Genomic DNA, 24,325 nt, shown 5'->3' with positions numbered 1-24,325 from the left:
AACAAGCAGCTCATTGCACTAAGTTGGCAGAGAGCAGCCTGCTCCTCCTGATTTTAGCTGGCATTACCAGAGACCTTCTCACAATCTTACTCCTTCTACTAACCCTTTGTTCCTGATCATTGTTAAAAATGCCCAAAAGTCTCATGTCAGTGAGTTCATTTCCAATTAAAAGGACATCTCAGGTGCACAGCCTGACTTTGCTCAGCCCTTTCCTTTCCCTTCCCCTCACCTGGTCAGAGCAGCATGGTTCAGTGAGGACTCTTCATTCACTAAAAGCCTCCATTATTTCAGTCTGAAGCTCAGTGTGACTTGGGAATAATACAAAGCATGAGAAACCTTGCCTGCATACAGGGATGCTTGTTTATGTTCACAAGAGATGCAGTGTATATCACTGAGATATTTTTAAAGTACAGCAGCACCAGTTATATTTGATAACTATAAACGCTTTATTTTTACAGTATATAAAAATATAGGAACAAAATTCTATACAGAAAAATATAAAGTTAAGCAGAGATCTTCCTTCTTAAAAATGAGATTGAGAAGACAAACATGATCATACTGTGCAAGCCCAAGACTTCAGAAAATAAAATTGTTCTGGCAGTTTAAGTTGTGGCCCACTCAATCCAAACAGGACGATGCTGCTTACCACAGCCTGAGGCAGAGGTGTGCCAAGGGATACATTTCCAGCACAGGGAACTGGTCTTGCAGCTTCCAGCATCCTTGCAAGTTTGCTTTCGTTAAACATAAAATGAAACCTAAGTCCTCTTCCATGATCTGTCCTGGAGATAAAAGTTCTCACAATCCTCAGTGTATTTATGGTAAGGATGCTAAGAGCCCACTGTACTTGGCCAGCACACATCCCCTGACCTGTGATTCCATGCGATGGGCTCAGATTTACATAAACCAGCAGGTCTGCAGCACACCTGCAATCAAATACAACTGGAAGCTGTCTGTGACCAGCCAGTGAGCTGGCAACTATGATTTAAGGAAGGCAAAAGGTCAGTGAAAGCAAGCTGATGAAATCCCTGAGTTTACACCAGTTCCTCAAAGGGGGGAAAAAACCCCCAACTAAAAAAAAGCAGCCAGCATTCTTTTCCAAGGTACTGTCCGTTTCAGTACATTGCTGTCTTTAAGGAAGGACACCATGCACATCAGCAGCCAGCAGTAGAAGAATCATCTCCTCTTTACCTGTACTTCTCTAGTTTCATTTTCCACAACCAAACTGTCCAAGTTTGCTTGCGGGTGAAGCAGGGAAGAGAAAGGGAGGGAAATGGGGGCAGATAATTAAGGAGTTACAGTGTAAATTATATGCTCATGGAAAAAAACCACAAAAGAAAAAGGATCTCTCTAGATTTTCCAAGCCTGTTCTCTCCATGGCCACAAAACAGGGTCTGTCCTCTGCCAACTGACCCTAGACCTTCAAAAGAACATGGGAGTATGCTCCCTAAAGCAGTGACCTTGCTTTTACACTGAGTGTCAGCCATGCTAGCAAGGTGCCAATATTGCCACCTTTTCACCACCCAGTAATCACCGCAGGACTCCACGAGAAAGTGCAGTGGGAGTCTCAGGTCTTCAAGTTCCTCTTATTTTGTTGATTTGTAGAATTGATTTGCAACTCCCCGTGCTGTATTCACACTGGAAAAAAGTACAGCAACACATGCTGGAGACAGTCCAAGAATTATTGCTGTGCTGAGGCAGCTTGCAGAGTTTGACTGAAGAAAATTAACCAGAGAAGTAACGGCAGACCTAAAAAGGAAGATGGAGGAAGAAGGGAATTGCTCCAGGCATCAGCACGTCCCAGTTCCTGCCTACTGCCAGAAAGGTGCTGTAGTGGTTCTTGTCTCCTGTAAGCAGCACGTGCAGGGCAGCAGTCTGGGAGTGAGCGGTTGAGTAGGGTTTATCAGCAGCGTATCTGGAAAGCCTCTCTGTGGCAGGCATGGGGACCACTCTCACTGCCACTTGTAGATCTTCACCATCTTCTCAGTCAGAGTAGCCAGGAGGTGGGTTTGGTTCATTTCCAAGGGGCAGATATCCAGCACAGGCAGGTCAGCCTGTAGCTTCTGCAGCAAGGAGCCACTGCCAGCATCCCATAGCTGTGGGACAGACAAGGTCAAAAGACTGCAGGATTCTCCCCTACCATCCAAAACAGAGCTTCCTCTCTCTAAAGAAAACTTTCCTCAAGTTACTTACAGGATCCTTCCTCTACTTTCACACCCTGCTTGGATGGTCTTTCATAGACTCACAGCACAGTGTCACCCTGACTGCCTTCTCCTCTGACCCCGACTCATGAGCTCTCATGCAGCCTGTTGTCCATCCTCTGCCCCTGAGCTGCTTTTTCACATAAGGGGCAACCCTTCTCCTTGTCATTCCTAAGGAGCCTGTGTCCATCCCTCACAGCACTTACCACATTAGCTGTCCCACCAAGACTGTTACGCCACTTACGGCGCCCAGTTGTGCCAGTATACCCAACTGCATTCCTCTGGTGGACAACAGGGACTTGCTGCCTATATTCCTTTCGATGGATGTCGACCACAGGCCTTGGCTAACACTGAGTGTCCCACGCTATCAGAAAGTTACACCTGCTCTAGCAAGTACAACAGACCAACCTGCACAGGGTAATGTCTGTGACAAAACAATTCCCACCAAAACATACTGATGCAGTGACTGATAAGACTTCTCTCCTAAGAATTGCAATAAAACCCTCCATCACACTGAAAGGAATGAGAGATACCAGGGCAGAATTAGATGCCTCATCACCAGCACACACAAAGACGCTGCCATCCTCCTCTGGGCTCTGAAAAATGGCATTCTTGGTCAGCAACTTGCAGGTGGGCCCAGCACTGAAAGTCTGAACTGGGTTAGAAGAATACACCACATCTTCAGAGGCCTCCGTCAGTGGGCTGCAAGTCAGTTCCATCATCACACAACGCACACATGGGTTATTTTTACCTGCGTGGCAGAAATAAAAAAAGGTAACCTTTGGAAAATTTAATTGCAGGCAATTTTTAACTGTAGGAATACAAGCAACACCACCCTGCAGCTGCCTCCTTTTGCCCTTGCCCAATTCTTATCTATGTGCAGATGCTCATTGCTCTGGCTAGGGCAGGTACTACATTTCTGCTGTGCCCTCAGCACCAAAGCTGCTGTCAAACTCAAACAGCAAGCCAGAGTGGCAATGAAAAGCGCGTTGCAGATGCACACCATTACATACTAGGCCTGTACGTCGCAAGGCAGTGCCGTGTGCTGATCTCTGTTTGAATATCGATGCATCCTCCAGGTTCCAGTGGCAGGTGATGAGGCCGGTAGGAGTTGCCAGCTTTCTGTTCCCAAAAGCAGGCTCCTTCCAAGGTCCCAGCTAATATTCCACCATAAGGCAGTGACGCTGAGGCCATCCGGGGCAGATAGGACAGCGATACCATGGGGCACCTGAAAGTGTGATTGGCAGCAGTCAGTGCTGCCAGCTGCAGCCATGCTGGCATTCTGCCTCATCGCTTCAGAGCTCCAGTCTCTCCAAACATGTTGCAAAGAAAGGGCCTAAGCAGGCTACAAAACAGCCCTTCAAGCAAGGAACCCCAATGGATTTGTCAAGAATAAATGAAAATCAACTTAACTACTGAGCCTTATGTTTTAAAGGGGCATCAGACAGCACACATCAGATGTGTAAATCAGCATTTGATTCCCTGAGTAGAAGAGATGGAAGTACCAGCATCTCACACCTCTTTGTAATTTGTTCTTTCCAAATTAAATACTAAACCCAACTCCAAAACAAAGTCAGTTCCCCTGCTTAGGCTGCACCGGTGGGTCCAGTTCTGACTACTGTCTGCCTTAAAAAGACGCAGGTACCAAGCACTCATATTAAGTTATACACATACCATGCAACCTTATGAGAGACTTCTCGCATCTGTGCTAAATTTGAATTTTTTTTACAAAACAGTCACATAAAAATTTAAACTATTACAATTGCTGTGTGATTTATGGAAGAAGCTATGTTTAGCATAATGTATATTAGTGAAGTTGAGAGGAATGAAAAGTTCTTATGCCATACCTGGACTTCTGAGGGACTAGTTCCTGGACGTGAGAGTTCGTGTCTCTCAAATCATATATCATGATAGAGCCATTGACCAATCCAGCGTAGATGTAGTTTGTATCATCGAGACACCAGCAGCAGCTCCAGACAGGACGGCCAGCATTGTATGTCTGCACCACAGTATTTGTTGCCAAGCTGCAGAAGAAAAGCAAAGTGTTGGCCTGTTGCACAAGCATCTACTGATAAGAAAATAGCATAATTAAGGTAAGAAAATCTAGCTTTTTAAAGTCTTTAGACAGAAGCATCTCTCTTTAGACTGAATTCTGAATTAATTCCTCCTTTACTCCAGACATGAATCTGGAAAATCTAGACAGAATAATCACTTGGATGTTGTCAAGTGATTTATAATTCTTCCGGGCCAATGCTTCTTTTTCCAGATTGATCTTTGGAGACTGGGAAAGGAAATCTCAGAGCAGGGTCTCAGCTGCCTTAATGGAAAGAGAAAGCTAAGTTACTTTTCTGGAAACAATTAGGAGAAGTGAATCCAGTGTAATCCCGTAATATTGCATATTCCTGAGATCACAGGGCTCATCTCTTCAGATTACATCTCCTGTTAATTATCTCCCTCTTTTTACATGAGAGAAACAGTGCTTATGCTTCAAAAGAATCCAATTTAAGCAAGAGTGAGACAGTGAGTGGGGTAAAGACAGTTAAAAGCACATTTATAGTGTTAATTCTTTAGAAACTCAATTTGTGGAAGGGAGAAGAGGGAAGTACACAGAGGGGCGCAACCCAGAATAGCAGATGAAGTTGGTGTCAGATTAGAACATATTTGCAAAGGGCAGCGTTGTTCACATAGGCTCAGCACGTTGAGAATAGTGGGAGACAGAAGACAGCACATATCAAAGTAACTCTGATATCCTTTACAACACATGGGTTCCTCCCTGGGGAAGGTGATTATGCTCAGAACTCCAGAGAAGTAAGCAATTGCTCCCAGGTAAGCATAAGAGGAACAACCACAAAGACAAACCTGACTGGGGAGACAGGGAATTTGATATCAGAACAGTGACTGGCTTAAAACAACAGGGAAAAAACAAAAAACCCAAAGTCATGGTGCTATTTTAAACACTTGCAAGCCAGAACAGGAGACTTAAGGACATCTTGGATAATTCCTTTTGGTAGGATGACTCTGAAATCAGTAACTAGGGAAGAAAGACAATCAAAGGGGGACTTTTCTTTCAGAAAGAGCCTGAAAGCAGTATGAAGATGCTGCTGAAGCAAGCACCTAACTCCAAGGCATTGTGGAATCAAGTACAAAGGCAAGAGGATCACAAGTTCCAATGCAGCCAACCAGGCAGTGAGAGGCAGATACGGGAGTCAAGTGTCTGAGCAGATACTGCAATGAGAAGCCACTCTCCAGATTAAACCATGAAAAGAGTATCAACCTCATTGGTTAGAAGTCTGGCATGCTGACTTTAGCATCAGAGACAGACAGTTTTGTTTACTTTTAACTAGTCTAGCAAACATTTCAACATGGTAACAGGAAAGCAACATTCTTGACATTTTTGTTGCAGGATGAAGGTCTCTTCGTTGCTTCACTCATGGGAAAGAATTGGGACTAATCAGTCATAACAGACATATCCTGCCTCACCCTATACTGATAGACAGATGTGGGTAAGGTGTTAATATAACTCAATAAGAATCAATCAGCCAACAAAGTTTTGAAGCAGCTTAAGATTGAAGAGCAGCAAAGCAGCAAGAGAACATGCTCATAGGCTGTAAATTCTAACAGGCCCAGACACATTTTTCTCAGCCCCTGCATAATTAGTCTCCAACCTACTACTTTAAGCCTCTGCTAGCTCTAGAGAACCTCTGTTCCTCTAGCATGTGCACAGCAATGCTGTCTACGCATCTCATATCCCAGATGAATTCCATGCTCTACAAGAAGTTTAAAATCAGAGAAGCCAACATTAGTGCAGGGAAGAAAGCGCCCAACTTAAACACCCCTCGTTTCTGTTTTAGGCCATACAAGTTTGCATGCTTCACATTTCCCTGCAGTAACAGAAAGCCAAGTGGACAGTAAATTTCCCATCTATCCATTATGCTACGTTTCTTCTCAACACAACTTGGCCGATCCATGCTGAATTACTTCTTTTCCACCGAGTTCTCCACAGGAAAAATATCACAGACAAGTAGCTCCCTAACACCTCCACCTAAAAGATCCAAAAGCATGAACAAGTCTTTCCCTCTGCTAGTTCCCATATGCAGGCCTCATGTCATATTGGCAGCATCTTTTGGAAAGCAGAATAGCAAGCACTGCAAGACATTTCTAGAGACAGAACAAAATTCAATCCAGTCTCTTGCACATAGCAAAACTCCGCTGGGACAGGTTGCTCCCCCCCGCAGGGCTCACCTGGTAAGTTTGAGAGTGTTGTCCAGAGCAGCAGAGAGCAGCAAGCCATCTGCTCGACTGCCGAAAGCCAGTCCCCGAATCTGTTTACTATGGATGGGGATGTACTGACTGCTCTTCAGGTTGGCCACGCTCATCATCTTAACACCACAACCTGTCACAGAAGAAGGATAAAGCAGGTTACCGCAAAGCAGCATATGTGTAGAACTAGCAATTCTATGCCAGAACGACAATGTCTGGACTGAAGCCTGTGGTGGGATGAACACGTAGAATTTATTTGCTGTTCTGGTTAAGAACTGCCACAAATGGCAACAGGGCTAAATCCTTAAGGATCCCAGCCAGCAAGAGAAAACTCAGTATCAGTGTTACAGTTCTTGTTACAAGAGCCTGCTGCTCTTTAGCCATTCTTGCCTAGATAAAAACACACACAGTAGGATTACATGGCTATTTAAGAGAACAAGCGTCACTGCAAAGAATGGCTACAGGTGAACTTAACCTGTGTGCTACAGGAGCCACCACAAAGCCTCCATTCAGAGATTCGTCCCCCGTCTCCAAAAGCCAGAAAAATAAAGGTCAGTTGAATGCAGAAAATGATTTTGTTATGCCTAGATAAGGCATATTAATCTCCAAACCATTAACCAAATAAAGTAAGTTTCATCATTCAGAAAGCATTGAAGTACTTTGCAAATAAACTCTCTCAAACTCCTAATGCTACATCTATTTCATTGAAAAAGGAAGCTGGCGCTGGTCCAGATGTCAGGTCACTTGCCCCTGGCCGTAACAGTGAGACAAAAACCAGGGCTGCTCATGACTTCTTGGCTTTCTATTTCTTCACTAGGAAACAGTGCTCCTATCATTCATATTAAAAGTTTTTTGCTTTTGGGTTTTCTTTTTTTTAAAGAGTATTGACAAATCAGCTGCATGTGGATCAATCCACCTACAATTTGGGGAGCAATGTTTCTCACTCAAGCACTGGAAACATCTCTGCAGGCCCTAGCGCACTGACCCCTTGCTCTCTCAAAAGACCCACCTTTGCAAGGAGTACCAGACACGCCTTTTACCTTCTCGTGGATATGGCACTTCAGCAGAAGAGCCAGAGACCCTCTGCTAGGATTCTGCCATAGAAGTGACAGGGGAAACAAGCTACCTCGCTAGGCAGGAGCTGCCAATGCAGGGGCCAGAAGAACTACAGCAAGTCTTATGAGTATTCCCAGTTTACAAGGCACATGCAAAGGTCAAGCAGAGAAGCAGGGATCAAGTAGAAAACATATTTAACTTTCACCTATGAACCCCCAAATCTTGATTTGCTTAATTACCAGGAATAAAAGTGGACTGTGGAGAAGGCTGTGATACCACGAGACAACTGAGTGAGTCACAGTATGCCATTACTCTGCAGTTCCCAGTCTGAGACACCACAAAAACCTTCTCCAAGTGGTACTTGCGCTGGCTTTGGCTGGAGGGGAGGCTGCCTGGGATGCAGGTACGGGAGCTGCCAGGCTGCTGAGAAGCACTCACATTGTGCTGGGCCACCAGAGCCTTCAGTTCCTGCAGAGAAAAAAAAAAAAAACAAACAAAAAAAAAACCCAAAGAGCTTTAATGCGTCACTGGCGATGTAACCTTCTGTGATATCTGTTCCCAAAGCTCCAACTGTACTTGTTCTCAGATAAAGAGGGAAAATATGGTCCCGTTTCCACGCTGTTCCTGAAATGCTGGATTTCCAAGTCCACTGACTATGAGAGTGAGCAACAAAAACGTACAAATGCTACACAAATTCTGGCAGAATGGACTCAAAGTCTGCTATTGCATGTATTAGACTCCATGAAAGAGAGGACTCTTGGGCAAAGCATAAAAGCCAATAACAATTACTACCAGATCAATGCTGTTTAGAAGAGAATGAACTGCCAAGTATTATATGCAGCTAAGCCACAAGAGAAAGTCAATTAAAACCATTTTCTAGAACTTCCAGAATACCCCAGAAAAAAAAAAAAAAGCCCAAGTTTCAACATAAAGGGCGTTGCAGGAAACAAGTCAGTCTATTTAATGAAGATGACCCTATTCTTGTAAACCCCAGGCAGCAAATTCCAGGAACAACACAACTCTCAAGAGCTCCAGCCCTATTTTCTACCACCTCCCCCCGCCCCTTCCTCCACCTCAACTGATGAATGCTCAAGGATGCTCAGCAGAGATGCAGCCAAGGACAGCTTCCATCAGCAACAAGGTATTCCTAGAATTCCTCTTTCCACAGAGATCATCAGGAGTGAGGTGGGTATGCGAGTAGTGGCACTGGCATATTGCAAGTCAACTAAAAATGCCCCCCAAAAAAGCATTTTGACCAGCTTGTTGTAATCCAAGGGCAAAATCAGACAGTACAGAACCCCAGAGATATTAGAGGGAGCGTATATACTAAGAAAATTGCTACTTGCTTTCTGTTGTCTGAGCAACATAGATTGTGCTTCAAATACTGTGTAATTTTTAAACAATTAAGGGCCACAAGAGTGATATTATGAATATATTAGCAGATTGCAAGCTAGCTTCAATATTGAACCAGCCACTACCACTTAACTCACATCTAAGCAAAGGCAGCAGTTCTCAAAGAGACAAGATCAAAGATCAAGCTCTACATTAATAGTTTCATCAAGACCTGTAACTTTTGGAAACTGCTCAAGAAGAGAGCAATTCTGATATTTTTCAGACGTCTGATCTGTTTTGCATCAAGCACATTGCGGATTCCCCAAGGGAATAAAAAAAATTAAGCTGAAGACTCAAGAGGATCCCATTAGAGCAAAGAAAGACAAAACAACCCAGGGAGGAAGAGGAGGTGTGGGCATTGCCAGGTCACTTACGATGGAAGCTATAGCTTTGGGCTTAGAGTAAGCAGTCAGTGAAAACACAGGTAACTTAGAAGAAAGTGACTTTTAATCAAAAATTTAATAAACTCTTTATTTCTAAAAGGCAGGAGGATATCACAACCACTGAGGATCAGAAGAGATTAAAATTACTTGTTGCTCTGGGGAGTTTACAAAATTCTCCTTGTCACCTGCACTCAACATTCAACTTTTACACAAGTTACAAAAAAGGAAATCAGGCAATTAAAACCACAAGGACCATTAGTACAATGTTTACATTTAAACACAACGGACAAACCCAGCAAAATCAGGAAGTCTTACTGGAGGCACGTTACCAAGGTGATTAAAAATGTTGCACCGCAGAACAAATTCCGCTAATTGTGTTCAAAAGAACACTCTTTTAGTAATGTAAGCCTATACCTTCCTTTAAGATGCTTTGCAGAGTTTTCCTGATGCCTGGTGTTAAATAAGGGCCTTGAGGGCACACTCGCCTCTCTGCACACGCTATGACTGCCTCCTAGATTTCACCTTGCCATTGCAGTGATGAATGAACACAGTCACGCAGGTTGGGGAAAGAAGAAGATATACAGCAGAAGTCTTCCTGAGGATTAAACATGTGAAGTAGAAGCAGGAGAGCACAATGAATAGCAAAGGAAAACCACCAGCTATAACAAATTCAGAAGTTTTCTTTTGAGTATTAGGTTACAGTCTTAATAGCTGATATGAGGCTTTAAAGACAAAGGCAGTTACTGGATGACTGTCACTCTCTGGCAGTGCTCCCACTGAGCTCTTACAGAAGCCATGCCTGCTATCTTGCACTACACAGCCCCAGCCTTGCATTTAATAGAGATAAACACATGGCTGTACAACCTCAAACTGCGGTCCAGCACTACAGGCATTCCACCTTCCACCTCCCTTTGGTTCAGGTTCCAATTCAGTCAAAGGGACACAGAGCATTTTCAATTGGCTTCACTATAAGTAAAGAGCTGAATGAAATAGCAGCTTTTACTTCTAGATTTTCTCCCAGACATAAACTGGAGCTGAACACAAAGATGAAAGATATTTATGCAATAAAATCATTAGCCTAAAATTTTTCTAAAGGTGTTAGGTTCACAAGTTTTTATTGATATTTTGCCATCCAATTCTTTTTGGATGCTCTGAAAACCTCTGCCAATACATCGAGCAATATAAACTGACCTCTGCAAGGCTCACAGTTACACTTGCTGTCTTCTCCACAGCAGCATGCAATCTCCTGTCATTTCCCTGCCAGTCCTCCCTTTACTGCTCTATATACAGAGCTACTGTTTCTCACTTGCAAAAATGAATCTCCTATCCCAGTTGATCAGTGGTATTAATGCCAGAAGCCAGAGATGGTTTGCTTATCATTAGCTAACTTGTACTGAAAATTTTGGCAGATTCAGGGGGAGTACTGCAGTAGCTCACATCTGATTCCCAAGTTCTTTGTGCTCACAAGGGAAAAACTTTAGGCACAAGTAAGGCTTCAGCAGCACTGCTTCCAAAATGCAAGTCTGAACCTGCCGTGCAGTGTGCAGCATATAGCTCAGCACAGCACACACTGCAGGTTTACATATAGAAACACCATTGAGAGCTTTCTTCCAGGGTTTTAGTTAACTACCTACCCTCTCTCCCCTCAACTTCAAGTTCCTTTCCTCATGTATTTTCACATAGCTAAAGACTTGAAAAACATCCATTTTCTAGCCTCAATCATCTTCAATACTTCAGTAACAAAAGTACAATGGACAAGACTGTTAATGGACAAGAGCAGGGAAAAATGCACACAAACCTAAAAAGGTCATAACTAGTGACATGACTGCTGATGAGGCACAGCTCCCAAGCGCATTAGCGACAAAAAAGGGGTCACACAATGACTTTTGCAGGGAACCATTTGCTTTCCATAAGACTTCAGACACCAAGGTTTGCATGCAACCAATTAACATGATAACTATTCCAATAAAGTTCTGTGCAACTGAACTTTGCCACACCAAATGTCCCTCTGAGTATATGGACATTTCACACACTTCTTTTGTAATCCCACAGCACTTTTTCTATATTGACTTACAGCTTTGTATGCCAGTTAAACACGTTTTCTTTTGCCATCAGTAACATTGCTTGCTGAAAGGACCAGGGCAACAGACTCAAGATGCAACAAGTCAAATTCAGATTAGACGTTAGGAAAAAAAAAATAATTCTCAGTGAGGATGGTCAAACAATGGGATGTCCAGAGAGGATGTGTGATCTGCTTGCATAAACTCAACACCTGGCGTGACAGTGCCCTGAGCAACCCAACCCAACACTGAAGTTACCCAACTAGGATTGGGCTAGAAACCTCCAGGGGTCCCCTTCCAACCTAAACAATTCCATGCAAGTAGTTGCTTTACTAGATGACCTCTTGTAAGACAAGGAAAACTCGTTAGGCATATACTCAAAATATAATCAAACAACTTAGAGACTTACTCCAGGCTTCCTGCTGATTTTCTGCTCCCCAGCAAATTGTTTTACTCTCCGTTTATTCATAGTATAAACAAGCACCTCGAAATTGCTTCCAGCATTCTCATTAACCACTACAGGACAGTGATGAATGCAGTATAAATACTCAAACAGAGCTTAAAGAACACAGGGTACTTAATCTTTATAACACGCGACTTCAATTCAGTTAGACTGGATACTCTATCATTTAACACCAAAAGAATTGCAGGAGGACATTTTAGACCTGCAGTTTTATCTTATTCACATTTTTCTTAAGCCAAAGTTTGAAGTGGACCAATTTTCTTATTAGCTCTGATGAGGACACAGCTTCATGCAGGAATTTAGGCAAGCAGTTTGAAAAGCCTTATGTCACACAGGAAGACTTCAGCAAAGAGGATGTTGCTTAATGTACAGACGTGAATAGCCAAGGCTATAAAAACTCCAGAAGCAGAGAAAAGCACAAAATTGAGTTAACTAGACAGTGAAAGATTAGATGTCATCTATTTCATACAACAAAAAACTAGCAAGCTAGCTTTGAAACAGGCCCCTGGAAAACCTAGCACTGGTGGAACATGCCAGATAATTCAGTTGGAAGCACCAATGGAGTCCACAATTTATAGGAATCCTGCAAAAGCAGCTGTGATTGGTTACAAAATATAGCAGTATTGCATAAGCCAGAAAGGAAGCAGCCATTTATTTTCAGTAATTTGTATTCTAAGGGACAGAGGTGCCTCTTAGCAGCTGTTCAGCCCACGCATACAGCCTACCTTATTGACAGACCAGGTCTCATGGTACCAGAAGATGCTTAACTAGTATGTTGACTGACCTTCACAAAAAAATCAGGGTTTTTTTTTATTGTTTTCTTTTGGTTTTGCAAATAGCCATACCTCTTCACAAACTGCTTCTCAAAGGCTCTTGACTAACTAGTGATAATAGGTCCCATTACAGGTTTACTGTAGAGATTTCCAAAGCTTATTTTGATGCAGCTAAGAGAAAGATGAGGAGAATTATTAAGTTTGGTGCTTATTACCAGGCCTTTCCAGGCACCACAAAACCTGAGGAGGAACCTGCAACATCAGCAGCCAAAAAACTCTAATGCTAAGCTGTACTTGTGACTTTGATTAAATCTTAGAAGCATGCAAAAAAAAAAAAAAAAAAAAGTCAGTGTTATGTAGTTTGTGTTATACATGAATATGCCAGCCTGGGCTGTTTAGGATACTCCTGATGATTCACCAGTTGAGTTTACTAAATCTTGCTGCTTATTAAAACTGGAATCCTGTCTTCTCTCCTCTAAGGGAACATGCAAAAGACAGGTTGAAGAGAAAGGGAATCCTCTGTGTATTAGTAGCACGAGACTCACCTGAACTTGCTTGCGGAGTTTGCTGCATTCGTCTGTCAAAACCTGCAACTGGAGACGGCTCTGTGCAGATTCCAGCTCTGCCTGTCTCCGCAACTTTTGCTCCTTTTCTAAAGAGCTGGAGGAACAAAAGAAAAGCAACCCTTAAGACTAGGTATTATCTAGGATGCTTCTCTGGGCTGTCAATTCCTATCCTCAGACTTCATCCCAACACAAGTCCTGTTCAGGTAAATTCAAAAGTAACAGAAAATCTGCTACCACACTCATCCAGTACATTCACCTCGAGGTGTTCTCAATTATGCAATTGTACTGAATGACTCACTCAAGTATTGTTTCACAGAAACAACAGCCTTTCTCCTCACCCTCTCCAAAAGTACTGATTTAGTAGAGTGAAAGAGAAATCGTTTTTCTTCCCTACAGAAACAGTTTAGCAAATTCTATACCATCAATATCCACGTAATATACCATGTCAGTAATACAGCAAGTCATAACACAGCAAGATCTTCAAGCTTGTTTCTACTACCAGTAACTAATTTTGTATTTCAGGAAGACATAGCTGTATCAGAAATAGACAGATACAGATAAACTCTCTGTGCATACCCATATAGAAGCCATACCTGCTACCTCACCTTGAGCCTAAAAGTGCATACATACCATTTAGCAGCAACAGTTTTGATAACACACTTCCATTTCTCTTTCATATGGGCTTTACATATGAAGGAATAGTTAAAGAGGGGGAAGAAACACCGGTATTCCTTAAAATTATCTGTACATTTGGTCTATAGTGTTGACCACTGCATTCTGCACTTCAAAAGCTGCAATATTCCAGTTATTTCAGTAGTTCATGTGCAGGGAGATTTAGCTTGCCTAAGTACCTTCTAAATATACAGACCTAGCCTTGCATGTTCACCAAGCACAGAATTCTGTCATTTAGCTATAGCTTCTTCACGTGATTTTTTTTCTTTGCTGCAGAAGAAACAGGTGAAATGCTGTACTAAACCATTGCAAACACACTCTTTACACAAGTACCCAGAGCCTGAAGACTGGCTTTTCTGTATGTGAAGAATGAAACCCATGATTGTACACCTAATTCAAGGCTATGTGCAAACAATATTGATGCATGCATCAGTGCTCACATTTGTCCTCCACTCGTGGCTGTGTGCCACAAAGCAGCCACTGCCAGCAACTTCACTGGACTGACAGGCAGTCACTGCTGTCTGCCTCCCAACAAAAACAGGAGGCAGAGGAGGTGTAGGGCAAGTGGGAAAGGTCTGCAGCAAGATCCTGAGACACAAGCAGTGGTCAGACAACTACCTTTCCATGAAAGATAACAAGATTTAAACACCCAAATGCCTTCTGTGCTTTTGAAAAAATCTTACTTATTGTTTGTTTTGCAATGTCAATCCAGTAAAAGAAGCATGACCCTTCTAAAGGTACAGTTCAGACACCATCAGGCAGTGGCAGTCTGGACAGAAGAGATATTTTCCCTTCATGACAGTTACTCCTCAATCATTTCTGATTAGTAATGACCAGGATAGTGAGGTATCTGTTGAAAGACTGCACTGAAACAACAGCAGTATAGTTAGAGACATGTGAAGATGACCCCAATTAAATTCTATTCACTACAAGATTCAGGAGAACTCAGATATCTACAGCCTTTTAGTTTCAGAGTAGTATCTGTGACAGCATCTTAATGAAAAGAAATTAGTCCCCATTTTCATACCTGCTTTTCCTTTTTTCAATAAAAAGTCTACATTTAAGGTGAAGAGGGAAGTTGAGTCATAGTAATGCTTGCTGACCTCTTGTAAGTAAAGCTACATGAAGAATTTGACAAAGCAAGATGGAAAGTGATTCATATGAGAGATTACTCTGTCTAATGCATGCAGAAAAGATGGCAGAAAAGGTCAGCTATTCACCCCCCTTGCATTTCTAACTATGCCTCACTTTTCTCATCTAATGATGAATTACCAATATATGGCTTTTTGGCAACAACCCTGCATGTTCTCCCATGATGACATTTGAGGGTACAGCACAAGACAGCTTTTGCTACTTCAGTGCCGCAAAGCGCAGACTCAAGAATTCTGTTCCAAGAGAAAATTCTCCTTCCAGGTAAGACATGTGCAACCTAGCAAGGCCGTGGTTTGTTAAAACAGCCATACCATGATAATCCCCAAAGGAATGCACAAATTGGTTTAGACAATACAGGAAATTAAAGCAAGAAGTAGAAGCCAGACTGCAGCTTTCAATGGCATGCAGTATATAGAGACTCCATACCTTTTCATGCGTTCCTGTTCACTGGTGTCCAGCGCTTTCAAAGTGCGAGCATACAGGATCACAATGTCAGAACGTTTTGCCTTCTTATTGCACTGAAATAAAAGACAAGTTCAGTTCATCTACAAGAATTTTACTATCCAAACTATGGATCCCTACAAGTTGCTGGGTATTATTTTGAAAAATCCTTATAGCTTTGAAGGGAGGGGTTGTCTACTTGAAAACAAATCCACAAAACCACAAACATTAACACAGCATGTTTGCAAGACATTCCCTCATATAGACACCAGAACTCTAATTGGGGCTACAACAACAGTTTATGTTGTGTACCATATTGCACCTTTAACAATGCATCTCCTTGCTTTCCACTAAATTTACTCTGCTAAAGCACTACTGATACAGCATGGTCAGGTAAGTTCCAGGGACAAAAAAAAAAAAAAAAAAAAAAAAAAATCAAAGAGGTGGAAAAAAGATCTAAAACAAAACACCAGCCCAGATTTGAAAAACCCACCAGATTTGAAAAATCAACACTAGCTGCTTGGCCATTGGATTTAGGAACCCCTGAGTATACTCCCAACTCTTATTTACATACTATATTCCTTTAATCAAATCCTATAGGCCCAAATCCATAAAAGCATTCCAGTGTCCGTATGAAACACTGACATCCCACTGATTTCAGTGATACATGGGGAGTCAGATATTTCAATAATTTTGTGCATTACTAAATGGCTGTGACCATTTAGTACTTTAGAGTCACCTTAAAAAAAAGAGATGATGCCTCCCCCCGAGTTGGGACTTGGAAGAAATTATGGCATCTGCAAGCTTACTGTTTTGCATATGTACTTTGTTGATCAGAAAAGAGGCAGTGAATACTCAGATCAAGTAACGTCTGCTGAACATTAAATTACTATGTGCGCTTAAAATGCAGACTTCTCTATTATTTAGTAGCACAAAGATATCACAGGCAACAGTTTCAGATCAGACAACCCCCCTCCCTTTGTAAAGAGCTGCCTTGCAGAGCAGTAAGTGGCTAAGCTTTCCTGGCAACCAGCAGCTGTCACTGGCAGGATCAGGAGTGCTGCAATTTCACAGTAACTTGCACTCAAGCCACTTAGTATACAGAGCACCACACACAGCAGCTCTGTGCTATTCAATCAGAGAATGCCCAGTCGCAAAGGACAGCGACTGAAAATGAAGGTAAGATGATTTAGCACCGAGGTTCTCTCCAGAGCAAGTTTTCCCAGGAAATTTTCAGTAATTACATCACTGAAAGAAAAACAGGGAGCAAAGACCCCTTTAAGAGTTGTTAGGGTTCAAGAAGAAAGCAGTCACAAAATTCCAAAGAGCAAAGATGCCAGGTACATCTCCAAGAATTCTGTCTGGGCCTGGAGCAGCTGAAGAAAAGCTTACGCAGACTTGACAGGGATAAGAAAAATAAGGTTTGGGCCTTTGCTGCGGCAACAGTGATTCTTTAGGTTTAATCACAGTGCACATCAACAGGAAGTTGCTTGTTGAGAGCAAGGAATCCTGCACAAAGTCAAGCAAGACTATGGAAGCTCTCAAAATGACAAAACCAAAGAAATCCTGGGCTTCCAGCCACCGACTCAGAAAGCAGCAGAACTGAATCCTTTTTACAACGTACTTGTTGACCTATTTTTTCTCAACATTCCTTTCTGGAGAAAAGGAATAAGGAATGGAAGCACATCACAGAGACGTGTAGACCTAACTGAAAGAGATCAATATTACCCATGGAAAGAAAACCAAATAGAACACCTTAAAAAGCAGATCTACCAATTGCAAATGGACATTAAAGGATGCAACTTGTTTCTCAGTTTGCTCTCTGCAAGCTACCTCAACAACCTGATCTGCTTAAAGACTGCAAAAGCAGATGCAGTTCAAAACAGAAGATTAACTGACAGAAAACAGTTCTCAAACAGATTTCTTGTCCAGCAATGTATTCTTTATACTTAGTTAATTGCTTCTAGGAATCTGTCTGCCATTCCCACACGCCAGGACCACAGAGCAGTGTTCTGAAACCAATTAGGGGTTTAGCACTTGAACTCTCAAACTTCTCAGTCTGCTATTCACAAATGCTCTACTAAAGGGAGAAAATCCAAGTCAGACTTCTCCCTTTAAAGCAGTGCTAGTTGTTCCTGGCCTAGTCACATCAAAATAAAGGTGATTTTTGTTATTTCTGACAGCAGGCAAAGGTGGATTCTTTATGCAGCTGTAACAGTTACAGTGATCACGCCTGCAGCAGAAGTTACCCAATAGCAAGTCTTTTCCACAGCACATAAATGTCCATTTTACCTGGGGGCACTTCCCTGCTTGTCCCTTGAGCCACCTTTCAATGCACGTGTAACCAAATAAGTGTCCACACCGCAATGCTGAGAGACGGTGGTCCCCAGCATTGGTCCACTGCTCAAAGCAGATTGCACAAGTATCCCCTTCCTCCTCATCCAGTGGTGCAACAGGAACTGATGGTTCCAGTTTCTTTAGTGGAGTTCTCTAGGATTAAAAATAAAAAAACACACAACTTTTTTTAGACAAATGCAGCACTGACCATATTTAAATCTGCCTCCAAAAGCATTTAGGTCACCTTACCTGCTTTTGCTGGACTTCAGCCTCTTCATCTTCATGACCTCCATGTTCTGTAGAAGCTTGAGACAGCTCTGCTTGGACCTGAGTGGAAACTAAAGAAAGCATTGCTTAGATGAACTGATACATAATGGCGGAAAAACAAGTTCTCCTTGACTTGATCTGAAATCATCAGGGCATAAGGTAAGCAGTGCAACAATGGCACAGGTTACGTACAAAGTTTCAGATCAGCGTCCTGGATACTGAAGGTCAGGCAGTCTGTGTGTAAGCCCTTCTATTCATCAACAGCAGTGCTGAAGAACTTTGTGTTTTCTTTTATAAAAAGGAGCAGAATTTCAGTGAAAAAGGAGAGATCTTTTAAAGAAAGCAATTGTTGTCAGGATTTTCTGACTTGCTGGAAACAAATATATCTGCGTACAGGCCTATAGTTAGGCTGATGTAAGGATAGAACCCTGCATCATTATGCCCAGAGAAAGACAGACACCAATAAGAAGTAGTTATTTTGCCAAGGGATCTAAGCATGCATATTTCATGTGCCAAGAAAGCATTTACCGTATGCTATCTGTCCATTCACCCTGACTTAAGCAGTTTTCCAGCTGGTAGTTATCTGAACTATCAATTCTGCTGGGCCATATGTTTTTGTGGTGGGCCTCTGTTAGCCCTTCTGTTGAAGCACGGGCACACAGAAACACTACATTTGGATTACCACCACTAGCATACTAAAAAAGGAGCAGAAATAGCTGTCTCCCCCCATCTCCTGACAAAACAAAAGAGTTGTTAGGCACATTTAGCATTCAAGGCAGACACTCTCAATCCAGTAGAGAGGTATCACCTAATCCTGGCTAATGCCAATAAAGTTTGCAGCCCTTACGGTTCTGGGCTGAACAGGAACCAGTGGCTTATACAAGCCAAAAGCACAAGGGAATTCCAGAAAACCCTACGGAGAGCATATGTTCACACAGTATTAGACAGCACTTAACAGCTTGAGTTCCTGTCACGTGTAAGACTAGCTCAGAGCAAGTCGAATGAATCTGTTCAAAAGACACCTCATAGATGTACCCTCAAAAAAAGGTGTCAAGGTAGACTGGCCAATCAAAAACAAAACTAAGGGCAGAGAGTGAAGCATAAGGACATTCCTTAGAGACTGAAGTAAAAAAAAAAAACCAAACAAAAACCCACCCTTGTTCTCATTCTCTGGGCATCAATAACCTTGACTAGCATGTTAACTATTTGTCACTCTTACATAAACTGCATATGTTCATCATAAACAATGTCACTGAAGTGCGTGGCAGCCTGTGAACATGAGTTTGAATAAAGGATTGTGAGCCAGAAAAAGCTGAGGAAAGAAAAAGACAAACAAAAAGTCCACTGTCCTAAGTACCTCTACCTCCTCAGCTAAGCGTCACCAGAAGTTACAGAAATGAAAACTTTAAACTGAAGCAGACTGAAATCGCAAATCACTAAAAAATACTGAATCAGATCCTTCTCTGAAAACTGAAAGCACTGCTGATCTCCAGAGATGTGACCTGATGTTTTCAATAATGCTCCTTTATAATATATAGCAGCAGAAGTGCAGTAAGTACTAATCTCTAAGCTTGAAGTTATTCCTAACATTTCCAGGATTACTTATAAGCAGCAGCCTGCAAATAGCAAAAAAGACTGCATTTAACATTATGGTAGCAATCACCCATTGCTGCTACTGCTCTTAGGAACGGCTTGCCAGAAAGCCTTGCAGTAGCAACCTGCTCCTGTCAGCTGTGGGCATAATGATCTCTTAGCACCGTCTGTTGTGAAGCTCGAAAGGATTTCCCCCACTGAGTTTTGAAACAGGAAGATGAGTTTCTGAAATCAGTCTCTACACAGCTCAAATATGGCACAAACCTGAGCTAGCTGCTGGAAGTGTCTCCTGGGCTGATGGTAACAGGGGTGCTGCAGCCTCCACTGTGTCCTCCTCCTCAGCAGAAGTGCTGCTGTCAGAGTCACTCAGTTCTATTGTTTCGTCTGAGCTGTGTTCCTGGTTGTCCCTTGCAATATGCGAGGACTCCAGATGTGGAACTGGTCTTGTAGCTGGCTGTTGGGTCCTGCTGAGTTGAAAGTAACTGTGCAATGCTGACCTGAGTCCAGAAAAGCAAGAAATAAAAGCCAGTTATTTCAGGTAAGCTAAAGGCTCAGCATGTTTCTCCATGCTTGTTTGCGGTAAAATTCCAAGGCTCTGACTCCAATAGGAAGGTATCAAAGTTATCAGGACACACTTTGTCTAGTAGAGGGGCAATCCCATACAATTACCTGCTTTATGAACAATCAGTGGTATCCTACAGCAACCATTCATTTTGCTCAGCTCAAAGAAAATCTCCTTCTTACAACAATGATATTGTCTTCTTTTGGGGTGGGGGGGTTGGAAAGAAAAGCGAAGACGACATAAGTATCATTCACTAACAGCCTAAGGAACTCCTAACCTGTACTTACAGTCCTAACTCAGATCTGGTTCACAAAGCTACTGGTAATACTAGATGCACAAGGCCTGTATCAGAGTCTCATTCCATTGACTACTTTGCACCTAGTCTTTCTACTTTCTCTCTTCTTTTCTACTGAAACTTCATCCCTGGCTAGAAACATCCTCCCCTCTCCCCACATCAGTTCAGCTATCATCTCAATTATCCTTCAGATTCAAAAGAGAAGTATGTCAGGTTGCCTTCTAGCCCTGAGAACTCCAGTGACCTTCACACATAATCCAAGGGCAAATAGTACAGCTACATTTAATCATCTGGGAGGAGAGGAGTTCTTGGTCTCACTGAATTTAAAGGCAATGCTCCAGTTAATTATAATTTCACCCTTGGCATTTACAAAAGCTACAAAGATGAGGCAACAAACAAACCAGAAATGGGGATTGCTTTCTGGCTGGAGAGTATCACCCTTTAAACTCATCGCAAATGGTGTAAAACATAGAATTTTTACTTTCTTTACCTGGAGGTAACAAAAAACGCCTACAGAAAAATATTAGTTTGCATGTTTGTGAAAGTTTCTGTAGCAATTGTCTCCAGAAAACCTAATCACGCAATCCCCAAATCAAAGGTGAAATGCAAAACAGACCACAAGCTCCACTGAGCTAAATGCTGGCTGGAACTGCCGAGAGTCAACACTGCTGCAGGGAGGACCAACAGGAATCTGGCAGAGCACAGGGAACGGTGCAAGCAGCTCCGCAAGCAAGGCGGAAAGCGTAGAAGGGCTCGGAAGTCAACACCACCACTACCAACATAAGAAACGAAGGGATTCATTTAACAAGAGCAAAGATCCTGCCAGAAGAGGTCAGAGAGCACTGTGCCGTTATTGAGCTTAAAAGGTATGTGAGCTGCCCGGAATTCGGCCACAACCTGGACTGAGCTGGGCTCTATAAGCCAGGAAGCAAGGCAGTTTTAAAACGATACCAGACTTGATAAGAGCACAGTTTAGATCCAAGTGCATTTCTGCTTTACCTGGCACTGATTGTCCTCTGGGAACCACCAATTCTCTGTTGCCTGCGAGCTCTCCTCACTCGCGGACGCTGCGTGACCTGCGGCATGTGAAATGGCTGATATGGATCAAGTGCCCCTTGTAGCCTTTGCAGTCTGTTGAGAGCTGCAGCAGGACCCAACTGCGGGTCAGGCTCAGCAGCTGCTTCCCTTGTTGTACCAGCGTTTGGTATGACAACAGCATCATCAGCAGGAAGAACTATAATGCTGCCTCTTCCTTCATCGAGCACTGGAGCACGGGACAACAGCACTGTGTGACCAGAAGGCTCTGTGGGAAGCGTCCTGAGGTTCTCTACAGAGTAACCAGCCACTGGCTGGAGATCAACTTCCATCTCTTCTTGAGCCATTTCTGCAAAGAGTTGAAGAAAACAACTAGTATTTGCAAGCATCCGCCCTACTTCTAGCCTGACAGTGGCAAGAATCAGGGACAGCAGTCAGTGATTACAAAAGCCTCGAAAGAAAATTTGTCCTTTTGCGACAGAGCTAAACCATCTAAAGTTGATACACGTACGTGAGCTGGCATAGCAGGCAGCACCCTCCCAGAGTCCTGGACTCAAAGTCTTTGGCTCAACAGCAGCTAGCACCAAAGGCACATCACAAAATCGACTTAAGTCAGCCTTTGGATGAATATAGTAAGTTAAGGATTTCTTGCTGGCATCATTCACTTGCCAGTAAATTCATGTGGATCTCGGAGAACAGTTTGGAAATATTCTAGAGATTCTCCATGGCGAGCAGCATTGCACAAACACCCACGAATGCATCCAGAAACAAGCTCTACAATGCAGTCCTTTGTCTGTGACATTGCTCTGAGGAGGTGGGTTTATTTTCAAGTTTCTTTGAATAAAATTCCATTATGATAACAAACCACTGTGACCCTTATCCACAGCTCACTTAACAGGCCTTTCAGGTACTTTATATTCACCAACACCACACAAACCCAGAAAGTGTATCACAGCAGAACCCACCACAGACGTTATGGGTAGCAAGTTACCTACAGCATCAGCGTTCGTGGATTCGTATTCAGCCTGAGACTAGATAAACACACAATTTGCAGTAAAACCTCACATATATTATTTAACAATGGCTGCCCTGCAAACATCTTCGGGACAAAGATTTCAGGTTACCTCCTAAATAGAAATACTACCTTGGGTTTTGAAGAAAACCAGAGACAACAGTCTGTGCATTGCTAATTATTATGCAGCTGTCAGCCAACTAATTAGAGCACTTTAGTCACCCTGTTCTACAGGCAGTCTTACAACACAAAAAAGTTCAAGATTATTTCATTAATTGAATAAATAGGCACACCAAGAAAAAAAAAAGTCCTGTTTTGGAGGGGGGGTGTATGGATTAAATTCTGCGAGCTGCCAAAGGTCATTCACATTCTCAAAAAATCCTTAGGCAATCATAAACTTGAAAGGCCTTGGCAATTGTAGACCTTTAGCATTACTTAAGAGCCCAAAGCACACACCAAAACTTATTAGGCTAGGTGCTGTGCAGAGCAAAGGCTGCTTTTAGTACAAAAAATAACTAGAAAACGTATACAGGACTTGCTAGAGGAGGGATGTACTAATACTCAAATATTTTTATAGATCTTCTAAGAAATTCTAACTTACGAATCATGTTATAATTCTTATCCTAATTAGCGATTCAGCCTAAGTTAGGCCAAAAATACACGTTAAATGCCACCTCCCACCAGAACAGTCATACAGTCAAGATACAATAATATTCAGTGATCCAAGTACTGCTTCTCCAGCACTAAACTCACGTTCATAATAAAATTGCCACCTATAAGCATGACAGAGCCTTTATCTTCCCCATCAACTAACTGTGAGACTTAAAAATACTGCCTACATTCTCCACTGTGGGTTAAGTAACCCTGCATATTTCTTAATTAAAAAAAAAAAAAAAAAAAGAAAAAGACGTTAATACTGGCACCTTGGAGTCTCCCCGAAAGGGGCAAAGGCCAGTGCTTCTGCAACATAGCCAGCTGCCCAGTCGATGGAGGAGCCTGCAGACAGACAGTCTCCGTAAACAAGCGTCCTAGGCCCAGATGAGAAAAATCGGAGTGCTTTGAGAGGGCAGAGTCTGAGCAGCAGCTCAGCAGGCAGCTTCATAGAAGGCTCCTCACTACTAACCACAAGACTGAACGCTGAAGCACAAGCACCTGCCCTTACGGAGGGGCTCCTCCTCGCCATGCAGCACCCAGCGCTGCTCACGCAAACTCAGGCCCTGCTCTACATCTCCAGCAGTTAGAGCGCTGCACCTGCTTTAACATAAAGTTAACCAAAAAAGCCCGAACACCACCCAAAATAAAGCACACGCTCCACAAGCATGGGTTTATTTCTGGCTTTTTACAGGGCTCGCTCGTTTTAACTAAGAACCAGTCACGTAAACGGCGCGGGAGGGGGAAGATTTCTCCTCTGGCAGTCGTAGGCACCCCAAGCACTCGGGACGCCATCCCCGACCTCCCCGCAGGCGGCTCGCAGCCTCTCAGGCCGGGGCCCGCCATCACCCAGGCCTCCCGCTCGGCCCCAGAGAAGCCAGGCCGCGGCAGGACCCCGCGCTCCTCCCCGGTGGCCGGCCGCGGAGGCCCAGCCGCACCCGCGGTGCTCGGGGAAGGCCGGGCCGGGCCTGGGGTCCCGTCCCGGCGGCCCGGTCCCCGACACCCACCGCTCACCTGCCGGCGGGCCCAACCGCCCCGCTCGAGCTCCGCGCCGCCCCACCCCCGCCAGCCTACTAGCCGGCCGTGACCTTTGCACCCGCTTCTATTGGGTGAGCCGGGGCCAGATCCGCCTTCTCATTGGCCAGCCGCTCTGTCCG

General features: G+C 43.3%; 1 protein-coding gene across 3 annotated transcripts; it reads right to left on the bottom strand.

The window, feature by feature from the left end:
* Nucleotides 1-445: 445 nt before the first annotated feature.
* On the bottom strand, nucleotides 446-24,255 carry RFWD3 (ring finger and WD repeat domain 3). Of its 3 annotated transcripts, XM_030025806.2 has the most exons (13): nucleotides 23,441-24,153; nucleotides 21,470-21,854; nucleotides 19,878-20,110; nucleotides 18,003-18,091; nucleotides 17,709-17,906; nucleotides 15,402-15,493; nucleotides 13,131-13,245; nucleotides 7,754-7,982; nucleotides 6,441-6,591; nucleotides 4,046-4,222; nucleotides 3,212-3,426; nucleotides 2,732-2,949; nucleotides 446-2,093 (listed from the first exon to the last, which is right to left on the bottom strand). In XM_030025806.2, exons 1-13 carry the CDS (start codon nucleotides 23,484-23,486, stop codon nucleotides 1,950-1,952), a joined length of 2,292 nt encoding a protein of 763 aa, XP_029881666.1. In that variant the 5' UTR covers nucleotides 23,487-24,153; the 3' UTR covers nucleotides 446-1,949. The 3 variants fall into 3 exon arrangements, with proteins under 3 accessions (XP_029881666.1, XP_040982064.1, XP_040982063.1); XM_041126130.1 differs by lacking the exon at nucleotides 23,441-24,153 and adding an exon at nucleotides 24,183-24,255 and having other exon boundaries at nucleotides 1,975-2,949; XM_041126129.1 differs by having other exon boundaries at nucleotides 1,975-2,949; nucleotides 23,441-24,157.
* Between the last annotated feature and the right edge of the window lie 70 nt (nucleotides 24,256-24,325).

Source organism: Aquila chrysaetos, chromosome 9 (assembly GCF_900496995.4).
Source record: "Aquila chrysaetos chrysaetos chromosome 9, bAquChr1.4, whole genome shotgun sequence".
Taxonomy (NCBI): Eukaryota; Metazoa; Chordata; class Aves; order Accipitriformes; family Accipitridae; genus Aquila; species Aquila chrysaetos.
The sequence above is the reverse complement of the archived record's forward strand: the minus strand, read 5'-3'. Positions and strand labels throughout refer to the sequence as shown.